The following is a 25,770-nucleotide window of genomic DNA, read 5'->3' on the forward strand; positions in this document are numbered from 1 at the left end:
GGTAGCCTTCCACAAGCTTCCCACAATAAGTTGGGTGAATTTTGGCCCATTCCTCCTGACAGTCAGGTTTGTAGTCCTTGCTCGCACATGCTTTTTCAGTTCTGCCCACACATTTTCTATAGGATTGAGGTCAGGGCTTTGTGATGGCCACTCCAATACCTTGARTTTGTTGTCCTTAAGCCATTTTGCCACAACTTTGGAAGTATGCTTGGGGTCATTGTCCATTTGGAATACCCATTTGCGACCAAGCTTTAACTTCCTGACTGATGTCTTGATGTGGCTTCAATATATCCACATAATTTTACTGCCTCATGATGCCATCTATTTTGTGAAGTGCACCAGGCCCTCCTGCAGCAAAGCACCCCCAAAACATGATGCTGCCACCCACGTGCTTCATGTTTGGGATGGTGTTCTTCGGCTTGCAAACCTCCCCCTTTTTCCTCCAAACATAACGATGGTCGTTATGGCCAAACAGTTCTATTTTTGTTTCATCAGACCAGAGGTCATTTCTCCAAAAAGTARYATCTTTGTCCCCATGTGCAGTTGCAAATCGTAGTCTGGATTTTTTATGGCGGTTTTGGAGCATTGCCTTCTTCCTTGCTGAACAGCCTTTCAGGTTATGTCGATATAAGACTAATTTTACTGTGGATATAGGTGCTTTTGTACCTGTTTCCTCCAGCATCTTCACAAGGTCCTGGATTGGTTTGCACTTTTCGCACCAAAGTACGTTCATCTCTAGGAGACAGAACGCGTCTCCTTCCTGAGTGGTATGACGGCTGCGTGGTCTCATGGTGTTTATACTTGCGTACTATTGTTTGTACAGATGAACGTGGTACCTTCAGGCGTTTGGAAATTGCTCCCAAGGATGAACTAGAGTTGTGGAGGTCTACAATTTATTTTCTGAGGTCTTGGCTGATTTCTTTTGATTTTCCCATGATGTCAAGCAAAGAGGCACTGAGTTTGAAGGCAGGCCTTGAAATACATCCACAGGTACACCTCCAATTGACTCAAATGATGTCAAGTAGCCTATCCTACACATTTTTCCATTAGGCAACGTGAAACATTTGAAGATTTTTAGCTCATCATGCTATTCTACGCATTTTTCCATGAGGCTGAGAGAAAATGTTGATGTTTTAAAGCTAATTTTCTGCAATATTTTCCTATTTAGGGTTATTCTTACATATCCTATTAACTTGAAAGCTAACTCTAAACACGTTTTTGCTAATTGCAAATGTTTAGCAGGTTAAACGAAGGTTAACCATCTGTTGGCAAAAATGTCAAGTCAAGAAAGCTTACTAGCAGCTAATGTTTCTTGCTGGTCCTTTTTCATAGCCTACAGTGCCTTCAGAAAGTATTCATACCCCTTGACTTATTCCACATTTTGTTGTTACAGCCTGAATTCAAAATGGATAAAAATAACACACAATACCCCATAATGACAAAGTGTAAACATGTTTTTAGAAATCTTAGAGAATGTATTGAAAATGAAATTCTGAAATATCAAATTTACGTACAGTACCCAGTCAAAAGTTTGTACACAGCTACAGGGTTTTTCTTTATTATTACTATTTTCTACATTGTAGAATAATAGTGAAGACATCAAAACTATGAAATAACCCCATATGGAATCATGTAGTAACCAAAAAAGTGTTAAACAAATCAAAATATATTTATATTTGAGATTCTTCAAAGTAGCCACCCTTTGCCTTGATGACAGCTTTGAACACACTTGGCATTCTCTCAACCAGATTCATGAGGTAGTCACTTGGAATGTATTTCAATTAACAGGCGTGCCTTGTTAAAAGTTCATTTGTGGAATTTCTTTCCTTWATGCATTTGAGCCAATCAGTTGTGTTGTGGTAGGGCTGGTATACAGAAGATAGCCCTATTTGGTAAAAGACCAAGTCCATATTATGGCAAGAACAGCTCAAATAAGCAAAGAGAAACGACAGTCCATCATAACTTTAAGACAGGTCAAAATAACTTTTAAGGTCAGTCAATCCGGAAAATTTCTAGGACTTTGAATGTTTCTTCAAGTGCGGTCGCAAACACCATCAAGTGCTATGATGAAACGGGCTCTCATTAGGACCGCAACAGGAAAGGAAGATCCAGAGTTACCTCTGCTGCAGAGGATACGTTTATTAGAGTTAACTGCACCTCAGATTGCAGCCCAAATAAATGCTTCACAGAGTTCATGTAACAGACACATCTCAACATCAACTGTTCAGAGGAGACTGCGTGAATCAGGCCTTCATGGTCGAATGGCTGCAAAGAAACCACTACTAAAGTACACCAATAAGAAGAAGAAGAGACTTGCTTGGTCCAAGAAACACGAGCAATGGACATTAGACTGGTGGAAATCTGTCTCCAACTGCCGTGTCTTTGTGAGACGCAGAGTAGGTGAACGGATGATCTCTGCATGTGTTGTTCCCACCGTGAATCATGGAGGTGTGAGGGTGCTTTGCTGGTGATATTGTCAGTGATTTTTTTAAAGAATTCAAGGCACACTTAACCAGCATGGCTAACACAGCATTCTGCAGCAATACAACATTACATCTGGTTTGCGCTTACTTGGACTGTCATTTGTTTTTCAATAGGACAATGACCCAACACACCTCCAGGCTGTGTAAAGGCTATCTGACTAAGAAAGAGAGTGATTAAGTGCTGCATCAGATCTGGCCTCTACAATCACCCGACCTCAACACAATTGAGATGGTTTGGGATGAGTTGGACCGCGGAGTGAAGGAAAAGCAGCAACAAATGCTCAGCGTATGTGGGAACTCCTTCAAGATTGTTYGAAAAGCATTCCAGTTGAAGCTGGTTGAGAGAATACCAAGAGTTGGCAAAGCTGTCATCAAGGCAACAGGTGGCGACTTTGAAGAATCTCAAATATAAAATATATTTTGATTTGTTTAACACTTTTTTGGTAACTAGATAATCACATATGTGTTATTTCATAGTTTTGATGTCTTCACTATTATTCTACAATGTAGAAAATATTAAAAAAATAAAGGAAACCCCTTGAATGAGTAGGTGTGTCTAAACTTTTGACTGGTACTGTAACTATTCACATCCCTTTGCTATGACATTCCAAATTGAGCTCAGGCGCATTCAATTTCATTTGATCATCCTTGATGTCACTACAACTTGGAGTCCACTAGGGTTGGGCGGTATCCAGATGTTCATACCGTTTCTGTACCATACCAGGGTATACGGTATTACCAAATGTGCACACAATGAGCGCTATAAAAATGTAATGATTTTAATCATAATTTTTTACTTACAAAACAATTTGGGACAGGGATCAACAGGGATCTCAAGCCAGGAGGGATTGAATGTCTAGTCTGGGTACCAGTCTTTTTAGCTAACATTCCACTCCTTGCCAGTCCATTGTCATTGCCAAAAGGGCAGTCTCTTTGGTAATCTCAATGTTTAATATGCAGCTGGATTTACGGTGGAGTTGCTCATTGGAAATAACATTAATATTTGACAACATGTAGAGCCTCATAGAATTAGAATTATGGCAAAGTCAAAAACAAACATTTAGCTGTTAGTTAGGCAAGTTGTTGTATTTTGAGGCTTAAAATCAAAGCAAATAGATTTTAGGGTTGGAATTGCAGTATGTATTTAGACATGAGCTAGCAAATTTTGACAGACTGGTTTCATCTGGACAAACAAAAAATGGTTGCTTAGCAACAAGATACCAACGTGTTATGTGAAGGAAAAGTGATATAACGTTCCAATATTTGGATAATTGTTGGAGGATAGCTGTGAGGGTTATCGAATCATCTATTCTCCTCAAGCTCATTAATGATAAAATGTTCATATTTGAAGATGGTAGAGATGCCTGTCTCTTTGGCAATGACAATGAGTGGCAAGGAGAGGAATGTTAGCTAAAGAGACTGGTACTCAGGCTAGACTGTCTCTGCTGCAACCAATAAGTTTGATCTTGTCTTCTAGCCTCTTAGCTAGCAAGTTAGCAAAGCTGGATTCCTGAGCTGGATGTCTTTTATTTGACATGTCTTAGATTTCTTATAGTTATACTTAACGTATAGTTATAAGCAGTTGCGTAGCACGTACCCCGGCAGCCCCCTGTAAATCCTTGATGAGAACCTGCTTCAGAGTGCAAATGACCTTAGACTGGGACAAAGATTTACGTTCCAACAGGACAATGACCCCAAGCTTACAGCCAAAGCAACGCTGGAATGGCTTCAGAACAAGAAAGTCCTTGAGTGGCCCAGCCAAAGCACAGACTGGAATCCCATTGAAAATCTTTGGAAAGACTTGAAGATTGCCATTCACCGCAGATCCCCATTTTAACTTTACAGAGCTTGAGAAAATGTGCAAAGCTGATACAGACATACCCAAGACGACTCAAATCTGTAATTGCCGCCAAAGGCGCTTTTACAAAATATTGACTCGGGGGTGTGAATACTTACGTAAATCAGATTTCTGTATTTAGTTTTCATTTTACATTTGCCATTATGGGTTATTGTGTGTAAAAAAATATATTTAATCAATTTTGAATTCAAGCTGTAACATAACAAAATGTGTAATAAGTCAAGGGGTATGAATACTTTCTGAAGGCGCTGTACAGTATGTCAGATACGCCAGTGAGTGTAATTTGCTCAATATTAGGAGTTGAAATCATTAGGAAGGAAATATTATCCTCTTTTCTACTGAAGGTACGCATTTCAATATTAGGGGGCCGCGGATCCCAGGTTGATTACCCCTGTTGTACATGTATGCCTGTGAGCACTTTACGTTTTTAAAATGGAAATGATTATTGTGGCAACACATTCAGTTTACTATATTCTTTTAAATGATTTCTATTTGTGTTTATGTGTCTTTGTTTCCGGTAATGCTCATAAAAGACGAGTGGAGCTGCTTGTCACAAAATGTCATCATTGACTGTAAGAGTAAAAAAAAAAAAAGCTTCAAATTACAGGAAAGAGGCACTGCATTAAAGAACAAAGGAGATCGATGGCAGTACATTACATTTTATGCGATTGAGAAAAAAATCAACTAATTAAAATTGATCACTCCTGCTTTGTAAAAGTGTTTCTGAATTAAATTATTGTATGAAAACATTTTGACCAATAGAGAAGCCAAGGAAGTATCCATTACTGGATTGCTGCTGAGAAGGGGCTTGAATGTTTGTGGTGGCTGAGTAGTTTTGTTGTGCTACACCGCTGCTGCTTTCTCCAGCTAAAGTGCCACAGTTTAATCTCTGATGACCCTTATCTGTCAGAGCGGCCCCAGCCTTCTTGTTTAGGCCTTTTACCTGAATTAAAAAAAAATTGTGGGATATATATGCTGGTCTTTTGGCCAAAGTGAGTGAAAGTGAAGTGTCACTGATGGGGGTACTGGTCTTTACTCATGGGGGCGGCACCAGACCCAGCCCCTACCACTATGTGGATGTATTTATCCAAGCAGTCATATGTTTGTGTTTTGGTGAGGCTAACTCGACCTTATGCAGTCATTGGAAAAAAAGAACATTAATATAAAGTTAATACTTCATGAGGGATGTTTTATTTGAATACTGTAGTTTTTGTTTACTCAAGGAACTGTAGATTTTAGATGGGCATTTTTTTATGGGTTCTAGCCTAGTCCAAAATGTAAACCTTTTGAAAATGTTATAGGAGACACCCCATCAACCGGATCATCAAAATGTTGATCAATATTTCTCATCAAACTTACAACATTTTTAGGAGGTGAATGATTCAATGTATGTGAACTGTAACTGACAAAGAGAGAACTTCAGACACTTTGTCCTAAGTTTCAATGTAATGATCCTAACATCATGAGATGCCATGTATTAGGCCAGCACTTCTTCAACCTTCTGAAACATGTCCCTTAATAGATACAGTTGAAGTCAGTTGAAGTACAGTTGAAATACAGTTGAAGTTTACATACACTTAGGTTGGAGTCATTAACTCGTTTTTCAACCACTCCACAAATTTCTTGTTAACAAACTATAGTTTTGGCAAGTCTGTTAGGACATCTACTTTGTGCATGACACAAGTAATTTTCCACAATTGTTTACCAGACAGATTATTTCACTTATAATTCACTGTATCACAATTCCAGTGGGTCAGAAGATTACACACACTAAGTTGACTGTGCCTTTAAACAGCTTGGAAAATTTCAGAAAATGATGTCATGGCTTTAGAAGCTTCTGATAGCCTATTGACATAATTTGAGTAAATTGGAGGTGTACCTGTGGATGTATTTCAAGGCCTGCCTTCAAACTCAGTGCCTCTTTGCTTGACATCATGGGAAAATGAAAAGAAATCAGCCAAGACCTCAGAAAAACAATTGTAGACCTCCACAAGTCTGGCTCATCCTTGGGAGCAATTTCCAAAAGCCTGAAGGTACCACGTTCATCTGTACAAACAATAGTGCCAAGTATAAACACCAAGGGACCACGCAGCCGTTATACCACTCAGTGAAGGAGACGCGTTCTGTCTCCTAGAGATGAACGTACTTTGGTGCAAATAGTGCAAATCAATCCCAGAACAACAGCAAAGGACCTTGTGAAGATGCTGGAGGAAACGTGTACAAAAGTATCTATATCCACAGTAAAATGAGTCCTATATCGACATAACCTGAAAGGCCGCTCAGCAAGGAAGAAGCCACTGCTCAAAAAKCGCCATAAAAAAGCCAGACTACGGTTTGCAACTGCACATGGGGACAGAGATTGTACTTTTTGGAGAAATGTCCTCTGGTCTGATGAAACAAAAAWTAGAACTGTTTGGCCATAATGCCCATCGTTATGTTTGGAGGAAAAAGGGGGAGGCTTGCAAGCCAAAGAACACCATCCCAAACATGAAGCACGGGGGTTGCAGCATCATGTTGTTGGGGTGCTTTGCTGCAGGAGGGACTGGTGCACTTCACAAAATAGATGGCATCATGAGGTAGTAAAATGATGTGGATATATATTGAAGCAACATCTCAAGACATCCGTCAGGAAGTTAAAGCTTGGTCGTAAATGGGTCTTCCAAATGGACAATGACCCCAAACATACTTACAAAATTGTGGCAAAATGGCTTAAGCACAACAAAGTCAAGGTATTGGAGTGGCCGTCACAAAGCCCTGACCTCAATCCTATAGAAAATGTGTGGGCAGAACTGAAAAAGTCTGTGCGAGCAAGGAGGCCTACAAACCTGACTCAGTTACACCAGCTCTGTAAGGAGGAATGGGCCAAAATTCACCCAATTTTAAAGGCAATGCTACCAAATACTAATTGAGTGTATGTACACTTCTGACCCACTGTGAATGTGATGAAAGAAACTAAAGCATAATCATTCTCTCTCCTATTATTCTGACATTTCACCTTCTTAAAATAAAGTGGTGATCCTAACTGACCTAAGACAGGGAATTTGTACTATGATTAAATGTCAGGAATTGTGAAACTGAGTTTAAATGTATTTGGCTAATGTGTATGTAAACGTCTATCTTCTACTGTAGATATATCCCTGTTCTTTTCCCGTAAGGAAATATGTCTATGGATGGGGTGTTTACACATTTGATAACAAATTGTGATTTCTAGAATTAGAGTCCATCATAAACAGGCCTGATATAATCTGTGCTGATCTATAAGCTTTGTTTTGTGAGGGACAGCTTGATTGAAGGGTCTAAATCTGGCCTCACACGTGTTCCAGCCTGCAAAGTTCCATTGCATTGACCAATTCAACTGTTAGGCCTAGTTGTGACGGCGAACGTCTGATAGGCAAATACTTATGAATGGAAAGTTTGGTCTGAATGTGCACTGGTCGCAAAAGAGAGCGATTTCCGTCCACCACCCCCCTTTAAAATTGCGTAATGTGATGTTGATGTCATGTTTGTAGCCTTGCCCATGGGGCTAAAGTTGTCACACATGCAGCCTGTCTGTTATTTTTAAACCTTTGCCAACCAAACGTCAATGAAGTTTTCCATGGCCCTTTTTATGCATTGAAACGTTCATGCTGACCTTTTTAATTTCGGAAGTTAAGATTATTCAATAAAGATGAACCACATTTGGAAAATTCTAACTCTTGGAAAACCAACCCCACCATACCTCTTGAGCATCTTAACAGATGTAAAACGGAACTATATTATACTTTTGTCATTAGCAGGGGAGCATGTTACACATTTAAACAAGTTGGTCATTACACCTTTTTCAGTTTTGATTRATACAGTGCATTCGGAAAGTATTCAGACCTCTTGACTTTTTCCACATTTTGTTACGTTACAGCCTTATTCTAAAATGATGAGAAAAACAACATTTTATCCAATCTACACACAGTACCCCATAATGACAATGCAAAAATGGGTTTATGGAAGTGTTCGTTTTTTTATTTGAAATACATTTGCAATCACATTTACATAAGTATTCAGACCCTTTACTCAGTACTTTGTTGAAGCACCTTTGGCAGCAATTACAGCCTCGAGTCTTCTTGGTTATGAAGCTACAAGCTTGGTACACCTGTATTTGGGGAGTTTCTCCCATTCTTCTCTGCAGATCCTCTGAAGCTCTGTCAGGTTGGATGGGAAGTGTCGCTGCACAGCTATTTTCAGGTCTCTCCAGAGTTCGATCGGGTTTAAGTCTGGGATCTGGCTGGGCCACTCAAGGACATTCAGAGACTTGTCCCGAAGCCATTGCTGTGATGTCTTGGCTGTGTGCTTAAGGTCGTTGTCCTGTTGGAAGGTGAACCTTCGCCCCAGTCTAGGGTCCTGATCTATCTGGAGCAGGTTTTCATCAAGGGTCTCTCTGTACTTTGCTCCGTTCATCTTTTCCTCGATCCTGACTAGTCTCCCAGTCCCTGCCGCTGAGAAACCTCCCCACAGCATGATGCTGCCACCACCATGCTTCACCGTAGGGATGGTGCCAGGTTTCCTCCACACATGATGCCTGGCATTCAGGCCAAAAAGTTCAGTCTTGGTTTCATCAGACCAGAGAATCTTGTTTCTCATGGTCAGTCTTTAGGTGCCTTTTGGCATCTCCAAGTGTGCTGTCATGTACCGTTTACTGAGGGGTGGCTTCTGTCTGGCCATTCTACCATAAAGGCCTGTTTAGTGGAGCTCTGTCAGATTGACCATCGGGTTCTTGGTCACCTCCCTGACCAAGGCCCTTCTCCCCCGATTGCTCAGTTTGGCCAGGCGGCCAGCTCTAGGAAGAGCCTTGGTGGTACCAAACTTCTTCCATTTTTAAGAATGATGGAGGCCACTGTGTTCTTGGGGACCTTCAATGCTGCAGAAATGTGTTGGTACCTTTCCCCAGATCTGTGCCTCAACACAATCCTGTCTAGGAGCTCTACAAACAATTCCTTTGACCTCATGGCTTGGTTTTAGCTTTGACATGGACTCTAAACTGTGGGACCTTTTATATAGACAGATGTGTGCCTTTCCCAATCATGTCCAATCAATTGAATTTACCCACAGGTGGACTCCAATCAAGTTGTAGAAACATCTTAAGGATGATCAATGGAACCAGGATACACCTGAGCTCAATTTTGCATCTCATAGCAAAGGGTCTGAATACTTACTGTATGTAAATAAGGCATGTCTGTTTTTTATTTTTAATACATCTGCAAAAATGTCTTAACCTGTTTTGGCTTTGTCATTGTGGGGTATTGTGTGTAGGTTGATGAAGATTTTTTTTWTTTWTTTTTTTTWATCATTTTTAAAATAGGGCTGTAAAGCAACAACATGTGGAGGGGGGTTCTGAATACATTGCTAATGCACTGTATATGAAGTAACAACAGGGAATGTCTCAACAATCCAAAACAGTAAAACAAGCTGACACCGAACAGTTAAACTCAGAACAGAAACCAACAGTTTAAACCAACAGTTTAACGCAGAACATAAAATCAAAGGTCCAATTTCAAAGATCCCGGTATTGCCATTGCCTGACCATTCGGATGTTTAAACTTTGGAAGTGCTGCTGTTGTAGATAATGTTGACTTTGTGTGGCGCCGGCATTGATATCCACATAGATGGTTCTGTTTCGCCACACTCTCCCATGTCTCCCAGGGTCACTGATTTCACACAGCTGCTCCCATGAGGCTCTGCTTCCTTAGCTAAAGGTCACATTAGGCGGGAAAGATGTAACAATTAGAAGGGCATTTAAAGATGTAGTTATAAAATGGAGTGAAAGCACTGTTGGGRATATCAACCAGTTAAGAGAGAAAAGGAAATACTTTAATTGTATTAAACCTCATTCCTTTTAGCAGGGTTCTGGTAACACAAAGCAATTGGGTTAAGCATTTAAGACAACCATCCATGTTAGTGAATCGCCCCTGAAAGCATATAGCCTAATTAATATAAGCTTAATTTTTCTCCCTCTCCTTCTTTCTCTTTTTTTCAGTCCTGCAAACTATTGTTTGGGGGAAATTTGAGACCAGCCTAACACAATTTTGTCCATGTCTATTAGCCTATTATAGTATCAGGGGTGCTTCTCCACAAATGTACAGGCCAATTTGAAATGAATTGATTCGCACTGAGACTGAATCCTATACTTGTTAATGATTTCATTTTAGCCCTCCATTGTTGCTCCCCTGGCCGCTAGTTGTTCTGTCCTTCTCATAGTGTTCAATATTGCAGATAAATGTACACATACCTTTTTTATAGAATATATGACTTGGCTCAGAGTTTAATGTGAGCAACTTCTAATGAATGAAACATTTTATGAATTGATTTTCACTTACTGAAATGCCCCTAACATCTTGTTTATTTACCCCATGACTTGAGCAGATTTTACGTGGTTTAGACCTTGGCAGTTATGCTAAACCTCCACTATTTGGAGAAAAAAAAGCCCAAGCATTTGCTCTGAAAAGTACGACTAGTGTTTTTGTGTAACTCAATTTGGTGCTGGTGTTGTTAGTTGTTGAGCGGTTCAGGACCAGTTCCTACTGACAATTTGGTATACAAAGCGCTCTGGGAATGCCGTGGAGTCCCGTGCCTTATAGTGCCAGAAAGCCCCATCAGTCTGCTCTCCATTTCTGCAGCTGACTTGAAGTGTCAGGTTTCAGACCCAACATTTGCATAGTGAGTGACGTGTCAAATTTTTGCTCCTATCCAGACAAATAATACATTTTCTCTTTCTCCTCCCAGCGGTTGTGGTTTCATCTCGCTGTGATGTTCTCAGCTAGATTTAGAGCTCTCAAAAAATACTAAATAATTTCATAGAATTGAAACAAGACCACTTTCTCTTGGTCACAGACTGACAAAATCTGTTCATGTTTAAAGCTGAAGTTGTAACTAGTCTGCACACATTTGAACTGTGTCTCTGTGCCGCTCAGTCGACGTTAAGGAGAAAGAACATTTGTCACTTATATGAATAGTGCCAATGTAGTCACTAAGTATGATCATAGTTATTTGACAGTTGCAAGAAATGTGAAATCTTACAGTAAGTTGTTTATCATTTGATTGTTACTATATTTAGAAAGCATTTCAGTCATTTCAAGCCCTATTGCCCTACTTTTGTTGAATAGGAAAAAATACTTTTTCATATTTTTATAGTATTTGCACTATGTACTTGAGATTGTGTCCTCAAAAGTACACCTCACCAATTTATAAATCATTTTTGCCAGAAAGGTGAGTTCCAGACCTTTCTAAGACTATGCAACATTACCAGTTATTGTTTATGGACATCTCATGAAAAATGTAAGTAAATAGCTTGGGTATGTCTACTTAGGCGGAAATCTGCAGATCCTCTCCTTGAAGTAGCCTAATTATATATACAGTACCAGTCAAAASTTTGGACACACCTACTCATTCCAGGGTTTTTCTTTATTTTTACTATTTTCTACATTATAGAATAATAGTGAAGACATGTGTTGCAGCCATGCGATGATGTCGTCTTAGGTCTTTCTTTATGTAGTGTTTCTCTTGTCGTGATGTGTGTGTGTTCTATATTTTTATTTCATTTATTTTTTTACCCAGTCCCCATCCCCACAGGAGGCATTTTGCCTTTTGGTAGGCCGCCATTGTAAATAAGAATTTGTTCTTAAATTATTTGCCTATTTAAATAAAGGTTTAATAATAAAATAAAATCTAAACTATGAAATATATCATATCACAGTTTTTTAAATTATTGACTGTATTTGATGTTTTTGAATAATAACAGTTCAAAATGTGTTTTGAGAAGTGCGTAACCCTAGGATGGCAACACGTACAGTGCATTCGGAAAGTTTTCAGACCCCCCAAAAAAGCCAAAGGTGCTTCAGCAAAGTACTGAGTAAAGGGTCTGAATAATTTCTGTAAATGTGAAGTTGTTTTATTTTATTTGCAAAATGTATAAAAATCTATTTTTGCGTTGTCATTATGGGGTATTGTGTGTAGATTTGATTTCTTTTTAAAAATTAATTTTAGAATAAGGCTGTAACGTAACAATGTGGAAAAAGTCAAGGGGTCTGAATACTTTTCGAATGCACTGTATATTCTAAGTGATTTAAATTGGTCTCTCTCCATTTTGATTGTTTTATACGGTTCAATTAAACTTCAACCCAAAATATCTTTCTACATTTTCATGCATTTCTGCATTTCCTGCTCTCATTTAAGATAATTTCCACACTCCAACGTAGGGCTGCATGATATGGGCAAAAAACCTAAGCCTCATTTTTAACCAAATGTTGCAATTGCGATTTGACTTGAGATTTCGATCAAAACCCTTGAGTGAACGGTTGGAATCATGGGAAAAAATGATTATTCTAATTCTATAGTTGAAAATATACTTTTGGCCATGTAGTGTATGTGGACACCTCTTCAAATTAGTGGATTTGGCTATTTCAGCCACACCCGTTGCTGACAGATGTATAAAATCGAGGCCACAGCTATGCAATCTCCATAGACAAACATTGGCAGTAGAATGGCCCGTACTGAAGAGCTCAGTGACTTTCAACATGGCATCGCCATAGGAGCCCACCTTTCCAACAAGTCAGTTTACCAAATTTCTGCACTGCTAGAGCTGCCCCGGTCAACTATAAGTGCTGTTATTGTGAAGTGGAAACGTCTAGGAGCAACAGCGGCTCAGCCGCAAAGTGGTCGACCACACAAGCTCACAGAACAGGACCGCTGAGTGCTGAAGTGAATAGCGCGTAAAAAATCTTCTGTCCTCAGTTGCAACAGTCACTAGTGAGTTCCAAACTGCCTCTGGAAGCAACGTCAGCACAGTAACTATTCACTGGGGGCCTTCATGAAATGTGTTTCCATGGCCGAGCAGCCGCACACAAGTTTAAGGTCACCATGCACAATGCCAAGCGTCCGCTGGAGTGGTGTATTCCTCGCCGACATTGGACTCTGGAGTGATGAATCACGCTTCACCATCTGGCAGTCTGACGGACTTATCTGGGTTTGGCGGATACCAGGAGAATGCTACTTGCCCCAATGCATAGTGCCGACTGTAAAGTTTGGTGGAGGAGGAGGAATAATGGTCTGGGGCTGTTTTTCATGGTTCGGGCTAGGCCCCTTAGTTCCAGTGAAGGGAAATCTTAACGCTACAGCATACAATGACATTCTAGACGATTCTGTGCTTCCAACTTTGTGGCAATAGTTTGGGGAAGGCCCTTTCCTGTTTCAGCATGACAATGCCCTGTGCACAGAACGAGGGCCATACAGAAAGGGTTTGTCAAGACGGGTGTGGAAGAACTTGACTGGCCTGCACAGAGCCCTGACCTCAACCCCATCAAACACCTTTGAGATGAGTTGGAACGCCGACTGCGAGCCAGGCCTAATCGCCCAACATCAGTGCCCGACCTCACTAATGCTCTTGTGGCTGAATGGAAGCAAGTCCCCACAGCAATCTTCCAACATATAGTGGAAAGCCTTCCCAGAAGAGTGGAGGCTGTTATAGCAACAAAAGTGGGACCAACTTCTTATTAATGCCCATGATTTTGGAATGACATGTTGGACGAGCGGGTGTCCACATACCTTTGGCCATGTAGTGTAATAGTGGGCACTTTGAAAACAGTGTTATTTGACATCACAATGACWAAAAATGCCAGGGAGGAGTTATTGTGACCGGGTAGGAACCAAAGTGTTTGTCAGTGTTTCCTAGGGGACCTTATATTCTTTGGCTACATTAAATGTTTTCTCTTATCTACTTCATGTAGCTAACACATTCATGCTTTGCTCATCCTTCTTTGATTTACAAGATACTGTTATACAGACAACATGCTGATTTAGTTGTACACCCTCATTGGTATCAGGCTGTATAGCTAGCTATGTTTACCCTGACCAGCTAACTAGCGATTATCATTACAAGAAGCAAAGTGTAAACAGCATTGTAGTCATCAACATTGTTGCATGTGCTGCATTGACCATGCAGACTGAACGCAAGTGTCTTGTGGTCAAGTAACAACAAATGCGCTCCTTGAGTGACGGGCTAGGTCTGTATGGAGAGAGGGAGCCGAGAGAGATGACTCAAGTAGTGGAGTAAACTATAAAAATGTAAGTCACACACGGCGTATCACATTTAACAAACCAAACATTCAAATACTGTTATTGAAGATAAAGTAAAAACCCAAACCGGTCCATGCATCAATACCAGTATATAGTAAAATATGGTATACAGACCAGCCCTAGAGGGTATTTTCATCCATATCGGGTGAACTGTTTAGAAATTACAGCACTTTTTGTACATAGTCCCCCCATTTTTGTGGGACTAAAAGAATTGGGACAAATTCACTTAGCACGCAATAATTACATCAAGATTGTGACTTTACAAACTTGTTGGATGCATTTGCTGTTTGTTTTGGTTGTTTTTCAGATTATTTTGTGCCCATTTAAGGAAAGGGGGGATACCTAGTCAGTTGTACAACAACCTTCAACTGAAATGTGTCTTCCGCATACAACCTCTCTTATCATCACCCAGTGCCTGGGCTTGCCTCCGCTGTACCCGCGCCCCACCATACCCCTGTCTGCACATTATGCCCAGAATCTATTCTACCACGCCCATAAATCTGCTCCTTTTATTCTTTGTCCCCAACGCTCTAGGCGACCAGTTTTGATAGCCTTTAGCCGCACCCTCATCCTACTACTCCTCTGTTCCTCGGGTGATGTGGAGGTAAACCCAGGCCCTGCATGTCCCCAGTCACCCTCATTTGTTGACTTCTGTGATCGAAAAAGCCTTGGCCTCATGCATGTCAACATCAGAAGCCTCCTCCCTAAGTTTGCCTTACTCACCGCTTTAGCACACTCTGCCAACCCTGATGTCCTTGCCGTGTCCGAATCCTGGCTTAGGAAGGCCACCAAAAATTCTGGGATTTCCATACCCAACTATAACACTTTCCGTCAAGATAGAACTGCCAAAGGGGAGGAGTTGCAATCTACTGCAGAGATAGCCTGCAAAGTTCTGTCATACTTTCCAGGTCTATGCCCAAACAGTTCGAACTTCTAATTTTAAAAATTAATCTCTCCAGAAATAAGTCTCTCACTGTTGCCGCCTGCTACCGACCCCCCTCAGCTCCCAGCTGTGCCCTGGACACCATCTGTGAATTGATCGCTCCCCATCTAGCTTCAGAGTTTGTTCTGTTAGGTGACCTAAACTGGGATATGCTTAACACCCCGGCAGTCCTACAATCCAAGCTTGATGCCCTCAATCTCACACAAATCATCAAGGAACCCACCAGGTACAACCCTAAATCCGTAAACATGGGCACCCTAAGACATTATCCTGACCAACCTGCCCTCCAAATACACCCTCTGCTGTCTCACATCAAGATCTCAGCGATCACTGCCTCATTGCCTGGATCCGCCACGGGTCCGCGGTCAAACGACCACCCCTCATCACTGTCAAACGCTCCCTAAAACACTTCTGCGAGCAGGCCTTTCTAATCGACCTGGCCCGGGTACCCTGGAAGGATATTGACCTCATCCCGTCAGTTGAGGATGCCTGGTCATTCTTTAAAAGTTACTTCCTCACCATATTAGACAAGCATGCTCCGTTCAAAAAATGCAGAACCAAGAACAGATATAGCCCTTGGTTCACTCCAGACCTGACTGCCTCGACCAGCACAAAAACATCTGTGGCGAACTGCAATAGCATCGAAGAGCCCCGCGATATGCAACTGTTCAGGGAAGTCAGGAACCAATACACGCAGTCAGTCAGGAAAGCAAAGGCCAGCTTTTCAAGCAGAAATTTGCATTCCTGTAGCTCTAACTCCAAAAAGTCTTGGGATACTTAAAGTCCATGGAGAACAAGAGCACCTCCTCCCAGCTGCCCACTGCACTGAGGCTAGGTAACACGGTCACCACCGATAAATCCGTGATAATCGAGACTTCAACAAGCATTTCTCAATGCTGGCCATGCCTTCCTCCTGGCGACTCCAACCTTGGCCAACAGCCCCGCCCCCCCCGCTGCTACTCGCCCAAGCCTCCCCAGCTTCTCCTTTACCCAAATCCAGATAGCAGATGTTCTGAAAGAGCTGGAAAACCTGGACCCATACAAATCAGCTGGGCTTGACAATCTGGACCCCTATTTCTGAAAACTGTCCGCCGCCATTGTCGCACCCCCATTACCAGCCTGTTCAACCTCTTCCTTCGTATCATCTGAAATCCCCAAGTGGAGAAGCTGCCGCGGTCACTCCCCTCTTCAAAGGGGGAGACACCCTGGACCCAAACTGTTACAAGCCTATATCCATCCTGCCCTGCCTATCTAAGGTCTTCGAAAGCCAACGTCAACAAACAGATCACTGACCATCTCGAATCCCACCGTACCTTCTCCGCGGGCAATCCGGTTCCGAGCCGGTCACGGGTGCACCTCCAGCCACGCTCAAGTACTAAACGATATCATAACCGCCATCGATAAAAGACATTACTGTGCAGCCGTCTTCATCGACCTGGCCAAGGCTTTCGACTCTGTCAATCACCATATTCTTATCGGCAGACTCAGTAGCCTCGTTTTTTCTAATGACTGCCTTGCCTGGTTCACCAAACTACTTTGCAGACAGAGTTAGTGTGTCAAATCGGAGGGCATGTTGTCCGGTCCTCTGGCAGTCTCTATGGGCGTACCCACAGGGTTCAATTCTCGGGCCGACTCTTTTCTCTGTATACATCAATGATGTTGCTCTTTGCTGCGGGCGATTCCCTGATCCACCTCTACGCAGACGACACCATTCATATATACTTCCGGCCCTTCCTTGGCACTGTGCTATCTAACCTCCAAACGAGCTTCAATGCCATACAACACTCCTTCCGTGGCCTCCAACTGCTCTTAAACGCTAGTAAAACCAAATGCATGCTTTTCAACCGTTCGCTGCCTGCACCCGCACGCCCGACTAGCATCACCACCCTGGACGGTTCCGACCTAAGAATATGTGGACATCTATAAGTACCTAGGTGTCTGGCTAGACTGCAAACTCTCCTTCCAGACTCATATCAAACATCTCCCATCCAAAATCAAATCAAGATCGGCTTTCTATTCCGCAACAAAGCCTCCTTCACTCACGCCGCCAAACTTACCCTAGTAAAACTGACTATCCTACCGATCCTCGACTTCGGCGATGTCATCTACAAAATAGCTTCCAATACTCTACTCAGCAAACTGGATGCAGTTTATCACAGTGCCATTCGTTTTGTTACTAAAGCACCTTATACGACCCACCACTGCGACCTGTATGCCCTAGTCGGCTGGCCCTCGCTACATGTTCGTCGTCAGACCCACTGGCTCCAGGTCATCTACAAGCTATGCTAGGTAAAGGCCGCCTTATCTCAGTTCACTGGTCACGATGGCTACACCCACCCGCAGCACGCGCTCCAGCAGGTGTATCTCACTGATCATCCCTAAAGCCAAAACCTCATTTGGACGCCTTTCCTTCCAGTTCTCTGCTGCCTGCGACTGGAACATTGCAAAAATCTCTGAAGTTGGAGACTTTTATCTCCCTCAACAACTTTAAAAATCTGCTATCCGAGCAGCTAACCGATCGCTGAGCTGTACATAGTCCATCTGTAAACTACCCACCCAATTTACCTACCTCCCCCCATACTGCTTTTATTTATTTACTTTTCTGCTCTTTTGCACACCAGTATCTCTTTCTTGCACATGATCATCTGATGATTTATCACTCCAGTGTTAATCTGCTAAATTGTAATTATTCGATTTATTGCCTACCTCATGCCTTTTGCACACATTTGTATATAGATTCTCTTTTTTTTCCTACCATGTTATTGACTTGTTTATTGTTTACTCCATGTGTAACTCTGTGTTGTCTGTTCACACTGCTATGCTTTATCTTGGCCAGTCGCAGTTGCAAATGAGAACTTGTTCTCAACTAGCCTACCTGGTTAAATAAAGGTGAAATAAATAAATTAAAATTTAAAAAAACAACCCCACTGAATCAGAGAGGTGAGGGGGGCAGCCTTAATCGACATCCACGTCTTCAGCGCCTGGGGAACAGTGGTTTAACTGCCTTGCTCAGGGGCAGAACGACACATTTTTACCTTGTCAGCTCGGGGATTCGATCCAGCAGCCTTTCGGTTACTGGCCCAACGCTCTAACCACTAGGCTACCTGCCCAATAGAAATGAATGATAAATAATGTATTGTGTCATTTTGGAGTCACTTTTATTGCAAATAAGAATAAAATGTTTCTAAACACTTCTACATTCATGTGGGTGCTACCATGATCACGGATAGTCCTGAATTAATCTGAATAATGATGAGTGAGAAAGTTAGACACACAAATGTCATACCCCCAAATGCTAACCCACCTTGTTATTGTAATGGTGAGAGGTTAGCATGGRTTTGGGGTAAGATATTTGTGTGTCTAACTTTCTCACTCATCATTATTCACGATTCATTCTGGACTATCTGGTACTGTCATTCAGGACTATCAGTACTGGTACTCCCTCTATATAACCATGTTAATTTTACTCATTATTGTTATCCACTGTGTATTTATTCCACGTGTCACTATTTCAATGTTGTTGTTTAAAAAAAATCTTTAATCTGCATTGTTGGAAAAGGACCCGTAAGTAAGCATTTCAGTGTTAGTTTACACCTGTTCTTTACGAAGCATGTGACAAATAAAATGTGATTTGATACGATGGTCCTTTAACATTAGCTAGCTACAGTAGCGCTCAGTGACAATGTTGTGCATTTCTTTTTTTTACCTGGTAAGTTGACTAGGAACACATTCTCATTTACAGCAACGACCTGTGGAATTGTTGCTATCGAAGTTCACATTATTGGTGGTCTTACTTTGATCATGAAATTAATTCAGCACCTCCTCACTTTGCATCTGTCCCTTCATGGGTATGATATTGCTTTAGTATAGACTACCATCAGTTTGGAAACAATCTGTTCCTGTTCATTCTATATGACAATTCTTACTCAATCTTCACGCACTTCCACCTCTACTTTTGTAACATTGATCCCTTAAGTTTTCTGTGTTAAGTCTGTTACACTTCTCAGCTTTTGTAAGAGTGCTTTTTCTCTTGGAAAACTAAAAAGTGAAATGAAAACTCTTGAAACCCCGCTTGACCTCTAAATATAGTCACTCGGGAAATCCTATTTTTCAATATGGCCGTTGTATGGCAGCATTTCTAAGCAACGCCTCCCTTTTTATCTTTTATGGTTTCATAAATTCATACAGTTAAACATCAAAAAACCTCCACCAGCAAAAAGGAAATGACTAAATAAAAACACAGTGCCCTCCCAGCCAGTTAGTCAGTATTTTCCAAGGGTTTTATTTTTCAAAAATTAAACTGATAATGGTGCATTGGTAAATTTTCATAGGTTTATACCAATATTTTACTTTAATGCTGCTACTAGTGAGAGAAAAAAACATTCTACTGGTTAGTTCAAACATAATTAGGTTTGCTAGACATTTTTCAAAATGTTAAAGTAAAGATGCAAGGTTTAAAAAAAAAAAGAGAAAAAAAAGTGCCAATTCAAACTCAATAATGATGCTGTAATCTTGTCCGCTCATCAACTTCACTCTCTTAAAGCACATTGGTTAGTGTTCATCTCTTCCTATGATTGAGTTTTCGCCTCTTTTTCGGCTGTACCTGACACTTTATTGGTTATCTCATTTGTAAAGATTATTGGTCAGTACATGGAGCACTTTGGTGCATTAGCAATTTTAGCTTTACAAGAAGCATTAGAAAATGATTGTTCAACTAACCAATAGGTATTTACCGGTATTCGGAAAAGCCAGACACACCCACCATTTTAATTTCAATTGATATTTATCCTGCCAAACCAAATGTGCCTTGTACTAACATACAGCCCACCCCTTAAAAGCCCAATTATGTGCTACCGTACACTATAGCAGGGATGATCTATAAGTCAATAACAAGACAAGACTGAAATCTGTGCAATGTGGTTATAATTGATTGAGATGTCTGGGTGGAACTTGTGCAAACCAGCTATGTCATCTGCTAAGAACAGCACTTTTACCCTCCCTGAAGATATACTGCAACCATTTTACTAAAATTGATATTTTGACTTATTAGTTTTTAGAATTTTTTATTGATGTTGTACTTAAAAAAAAAAAAAATTGATGGCGACACATACTGTAGATTACAACATTCTTGTTTTAACATAGATGACAAGATACTTGTCAATTGTACAATATTTATAGTTTAAGGAAATAATGTAAACAAATTTAGCATATTCTTCCACATTTAGGTTATTTTCCTCTCACGTCTCAATCTTTCAGTCACTACAATTAATGCGGTGCTATAGCCTTATTAGCCTCAGTTTATTAGCAATACGTTATCCATTCTTTTCTAGTTTTCATTCATTACCTATTGTCCTGGATTAATTTAGCTGCACATTTTGTGGCCTTTTCACTCACTGAATCAGTAAATGATCTTTCAGAATCCTAAAAGCCAGAATATTTCCATCTTGTTATCAAACAGATATATGTTCTCCTCAAACATCAATCGGTGGTTCACCATGCAAATGGTTTAATCTGCTTGTCACAATGAAGGTTCCGGGTGACTGACTTTAATAAGCCCTCAGCATATAGAGATCCAGGAATTTTCACCTCCCTTGTGCAACCCTTGTGTACATCAAAGGTCATGCTAATGTTATGGTGAATAAATGGATAATAAATATTTCTGAACGGTTTGTCTACTCCTTTGATAAAATGATACAACTTGGCCCCATTTTAAACTTAGTATTTTTTAATAAGTCATGTTATGCCACTGTAGGAATAACTAAACAATAATGGTCATGTTTTCAAAGATTTCTCAACCTCTCTGACGTACAATACAGATGTCTAAGGCTGATAATAGATCAGTATCATTTGAGTTTGGATGCATTTCACGAGGCAAAACTTAGATGTTGAGGAGTAGTACATTTTCATCACAACCACACCACCACCTCACACCTACCACACTGTGTTTTGTCACAGAATAATAATATGGCTTTTTAGACTACTTCCCTGCCATAGCTGCCCCTTTTCGATGAGTTTAAAAATGTCATTATTTTGGATTGAAACAGGTCTTTAGTATATGCAATGCATTACCCAAAATGAATTACCCACTGGCAGTGTGCTCAATCACTTTTTTTTCTTTCAACACTCCAAGAAAAGGAAGGGTAATCAAAACCTTTTAACCTATTAGAGGGATGACTTTTACAATTGAATCACAGGGGACCACAGGTGAGATAACAAGTCATCCAAGCCCTCCTTGCCAGTGTGTGTTTCCCCCGTTCTCCATGTTATTTAATGTTTATCTGTTTTAAGAGGCACCACTTCAAGGCGCCCACTTCAAATGTATGTTTTAATAGCATTTAAGGATGTTTTTTTTTCTCTAATTCTTGGAAAAGCAAACTGGAGTGGGGGAAATTAAGGTGCATCTCGAAGGAAAACATAATAGAATTGATGAATGCCGTGCACTTGAAACTACTGATGTTCTGATGCCATTTAACGTTCTAGTGCATTAACGTCTCGAGTCATTACAACATTTAGGCTTTAGTGATTTGATCATGGTGCGTTTTTAACTGGAAGAATTACAGAAGTTTTCAGCCAAGGATTCTTAAGTTATTAGATACAAATGATCACCTCTGCATTAWGTATAGATTTTCTTCCCCCACGCACTTAAGACTGGAAGTTTGTCTTGTAAGAGGATGATAGCGAATTAAGCTCCATACTCCATTTGTCCAGCACTCTTTGATGGGCTAATTTTATAACAGCTGATTTGGTCATTCTCTGGAATTATCTAGAAAGTGGTCAGGTGGTCTTAATACTCGATGCAGGGAAGTTTTCAGAAGTGACTTTCAAACAAATCAATTTATACCATGTCTGGGTTTTAACAAATCTAGGCTACCACTTCTGTCTAGACTGAGTGAGAATGTTTGTTTGCTGTTGTATACAGCCATAAGATGGATAATCTTTGTATTCTTGAAGTTGAAAGCCAACCTTTTCTACATTCTTTCTTTGTCTTCCACAGATTGCCACAGCTGTGAAATTTTTACAGAACCATAAAGTCCGTCAAAGTCCACTGGAAACCAGAAAAGTTTTCCTGAAGAAAAAAGGTGAGCGACGTTTGTGGCGCATGTTGTTTTTGATGTAAATACTAGTTAATTACTGTTGTAATACTGTATTGAAAATCCCCAGCAATGTCTCTCAAATTTGTTCAATACCATATGTAAATGCAAAAGCCTAATCAGTCCCAACAGGGCCTCTACAGTATATCCGTTTTATATGCATTGATGTTCACACAATCCATGTTGATGCTAAAGCCGGGAATCTGATGGACATTGGCCAGAGATGTTCATGCAATGTTCTTTTTTTGGGGGGGGTTGGTTGGCTTTTAGGGGTCAAAGGTCAAGGCCATAGCTCTTTGCCCCGGGCGTTGGATCGTGGTCGATTTTGCTGTGGAGTGCATGATTCAAGCTCTGTGGATAAATGACCCACCCGTCGGGGCGCTTCTTTGGGCTCAYGAAAATTAATATTGACAAACCCTCCTGCACTTTCAATGGAATTGTCAATGATATTACCTTTCAGCATTTTTAAGCCTTTTACTTAATTTAGCCGTTACCATAAATATGAGGTACGACATTAGAAGGTGGAATTAGATAGGGAGAGGGAGTCCGTTTGCCGGCTCATCAGTTTCCTAGTACAATACATTATGATTATTAGATATGATCATATGTCTGTTTGTCTACTGTAAGAAATGTTATGCTCCCAGCGAACAGCATCAGCGAGTTGTCTTATCTCTCTTTTTAATATGCACTACCCCTAATCCATAGGTTACATATTTATATTTATTATGGATCCCCATTAGCTGCTGCCAAAGCAACAGCTACTGGGTCCAGCAAAATGTAGGCAGTTTATACAATTTTAAAAACATTACAATACATTCACAGATTTCACAACACACTGTGTGCCCTCAAGCTCCTACTCCACCACTACCTAATTTCTACAGTAGTAAATCCATGTGTAGGTTGGAGTCATTAAAACTCGTTTTTCAACCACTCCACAAATGTCTTGTTATCAAACTATAGTTTTGGCAAGTCGGTCAGGACATCTACTTTGTGCATGACACAAGTCATTTTTCCAACAATTGTTTACAGACAGATTATTTCACTTATAATTCACTGTATCACAATTCCAGTGTGTCAGAAGTTTACATACAGTAAGTTTAAACAGCTTGGAATATTCCAGAAAATGATGTCATGGCTTTAGAAGCTTCTGATAGCCTAATTGACATCATTTGAGTCAATTGGAGGTGTACCTATGGATGTATTTCAAGGCCTACCTTCAAACTCAGTGCCTCTTTGCTTGACATCATGGGAAAATCAAACAATAGTACGCAAGTATAAACACCATGGGACCACACAGCCATCATACCGCTCAGGAAGGAGACGCGTTCTGTTTCCTAGAGATGKACGTACTTTGTTGCGAAAAGTGCCAATCAATCCCAGAACAACAGCAAAGGACCTTGTGAAGATGCTTGAGGAAACAGGTACAAAAGTATCTATATCCACAGTAAAATGAGTCCTATATCGACATAACCTGAAAGGCCGCTCAGCAAGGAAGAAACCACTGCTCCAAAACCACCAGACTACGGTTTGCAACTGCACATGGGACAAAGATCGTACTTTTTGGAGAAATGTCCTCTGGTCTGATGAAACAAAAATAGAACTGTTTGGCCATAATGACCATCGTTATGTTTGGAGGAAAAAGGGGSAGGATTGTAAGCCGAAGAACACCATCCCAACTGTGAAGCACGGGGCGGCAGCATCATGTTGTGGTGGTGCTTTGCTGCAGGAGGGACTGGTGCACTTCACAAAGTACACTGACCCCAAGCATACTTCCAAAGTGTTGGCAAAATGGCTTAAGAACAACGAAGTCAAGGTATTGGAGTGGCKATCACAAAGCCCTGACCTCAAGAAGAACTGAAAAAGTGTGTGCGATCACCACTTTATTTTAATAATGTGATATGTCAGAATAATAGTAGAGAGAATGATTTATTTCAGCTTTTATTTCTTTCATCACATTCCCAGTGGGTCAGAAGTGTACATACACTCAATTAGTATTTGGTAGCATTGCCTTTAAATTGTAACATTTCGGGTAGCCTTCCACAAGCTTCCCACAATAAGTTGGGTGAATGTTGGCCCATTCCCCCTGACAGAGCTGGTATAACTGAGTCAGGTTTGTAGGTCTCCTTGCTCGCACACGTTTTTTCAGTTCTGCCCACACATTTTCTATAGGATTGAGGTCAGGTCTTTGTGATGGCCACTCCAATACCTTGACTTTGTTGTCCTTAAGCCATTTTGCCACAATTTTGGAAGTATGCTTGGGGTCATTGTCCATTTGGAAGACCCATTTGCGACCAAGCCTTAACTTCCCGACTGATGTCTTGAGATGTTGCTTCAATATATCCACATCATTTTCCTACCTCATGATGCCATCTATTTTGTGAAGTGCACCAGGCCCTCCTGCAGCAAAGCACCCACACAACATGATGCTGCCACCCCTGTGCTTCACGGTTGGGATGGTGTTCTTCGGCTTGCAAGCTTCCCCCTTTTTCCCCCAAACATAACGATGGTCATTATGGCCAAACAGTTCTATTTTTGTTTCATCAGACCAGAGGACATTTCTCCAAAAGGTACGTTCTTTGTTTGCAGTTGCAAACCGTAGTCTGGCTTTTTTATAGCGGTTTTGGAGCAGTGGCTTCTTCCTTGCTGAGCGGCCTTTCAGGTTATGTCGATACAAGACTCATTTTACTGTGGATATAGATACTTTTGTACCTGTTTCCTCCAGCATCTTCACAAGGTCCTTTGCTGTTCTGGGGATGATTTGCACTTTTCGCACCAAAGTACGTTCATCTCTAGGAGACAGAACACGTCTCCTTCCTGGGCGGTATGACGGCTGCGTGGTCTCATGGTGTTTATACTTGCGTACTATTGTTTGTACAGATGAACGTGGTACCTTCAGGCTTTTGGAAATTGCTCCCAAGGATGAGCCAGACTTGTGGAGGTTTACAATTTATTTTCTGATGTCTTGGCTGATTTCTTTTGATTTTCCCATGATGTCAAGCAAAGAGGCACTGAGTTTGAAGYRAGGCCTTGAAATACKTCCWCWGGTACACCTCCAATTGACTCAAATGATGTCAATTAGGCTATCAGAAGCTTCTAAAGCCATGACATCATTTTCTGAAATTTTCCAAGCTGTTTAAAGGCACAGTCAACTTAGTGTGTGTAAACTTCTGACCCACTGGAATTGCGATACAGTGAATTATAAGTGAAATAATCTGTCTGTAAACAATTGTTGGAAAAATTACTTGTGTCATGCACAAAGTAGATGTCCTAACCTACTTGCCAAAACTATAGTTT

General features: G+C 40.9%; 1 protein-coding gene across 1 annotated transcript in view; it reads left to right on the forward strand.

Annotated features, from left to right (window-relative positions):
• The window catches only part of pex14 (peroxisomal biogenesis factor 14), a 102,396-nt gene that overhangs the window by 26,298 nt on the left and 50,328 nt on the right, over nucleotides 1-25,770 (forward strand). The window contains exon 3 of the mRNA XM_023991144.1: nucleotides 22,380-22,464. Within this exon, the coding sequence (XP_023846912.1) occupies nucleotides 22,380-22,464 (85 nt within the window). The remainder of the gene's footprint in view (nucleotides 1-22,379; nucleotides 22,465-25,770) is intronic.

This window comes from Salvelinus sp. IW2-2015, linkage group LG7 (assembly GCF_002910315.2).
Source record: "Salvelinus sp. IW2-2015 linkage group LG7, ASM291031v2, whole genome shotgun sequence".
In the NCBI taxonomy this organism is placed as follows: domain Eukaryota; kingdom Metazoa; phylum Chordata; class Actinopteri; order Salmoniformes; family Salmonidae; genus Salvelinus; species Salvelinus sp. IW2-2015.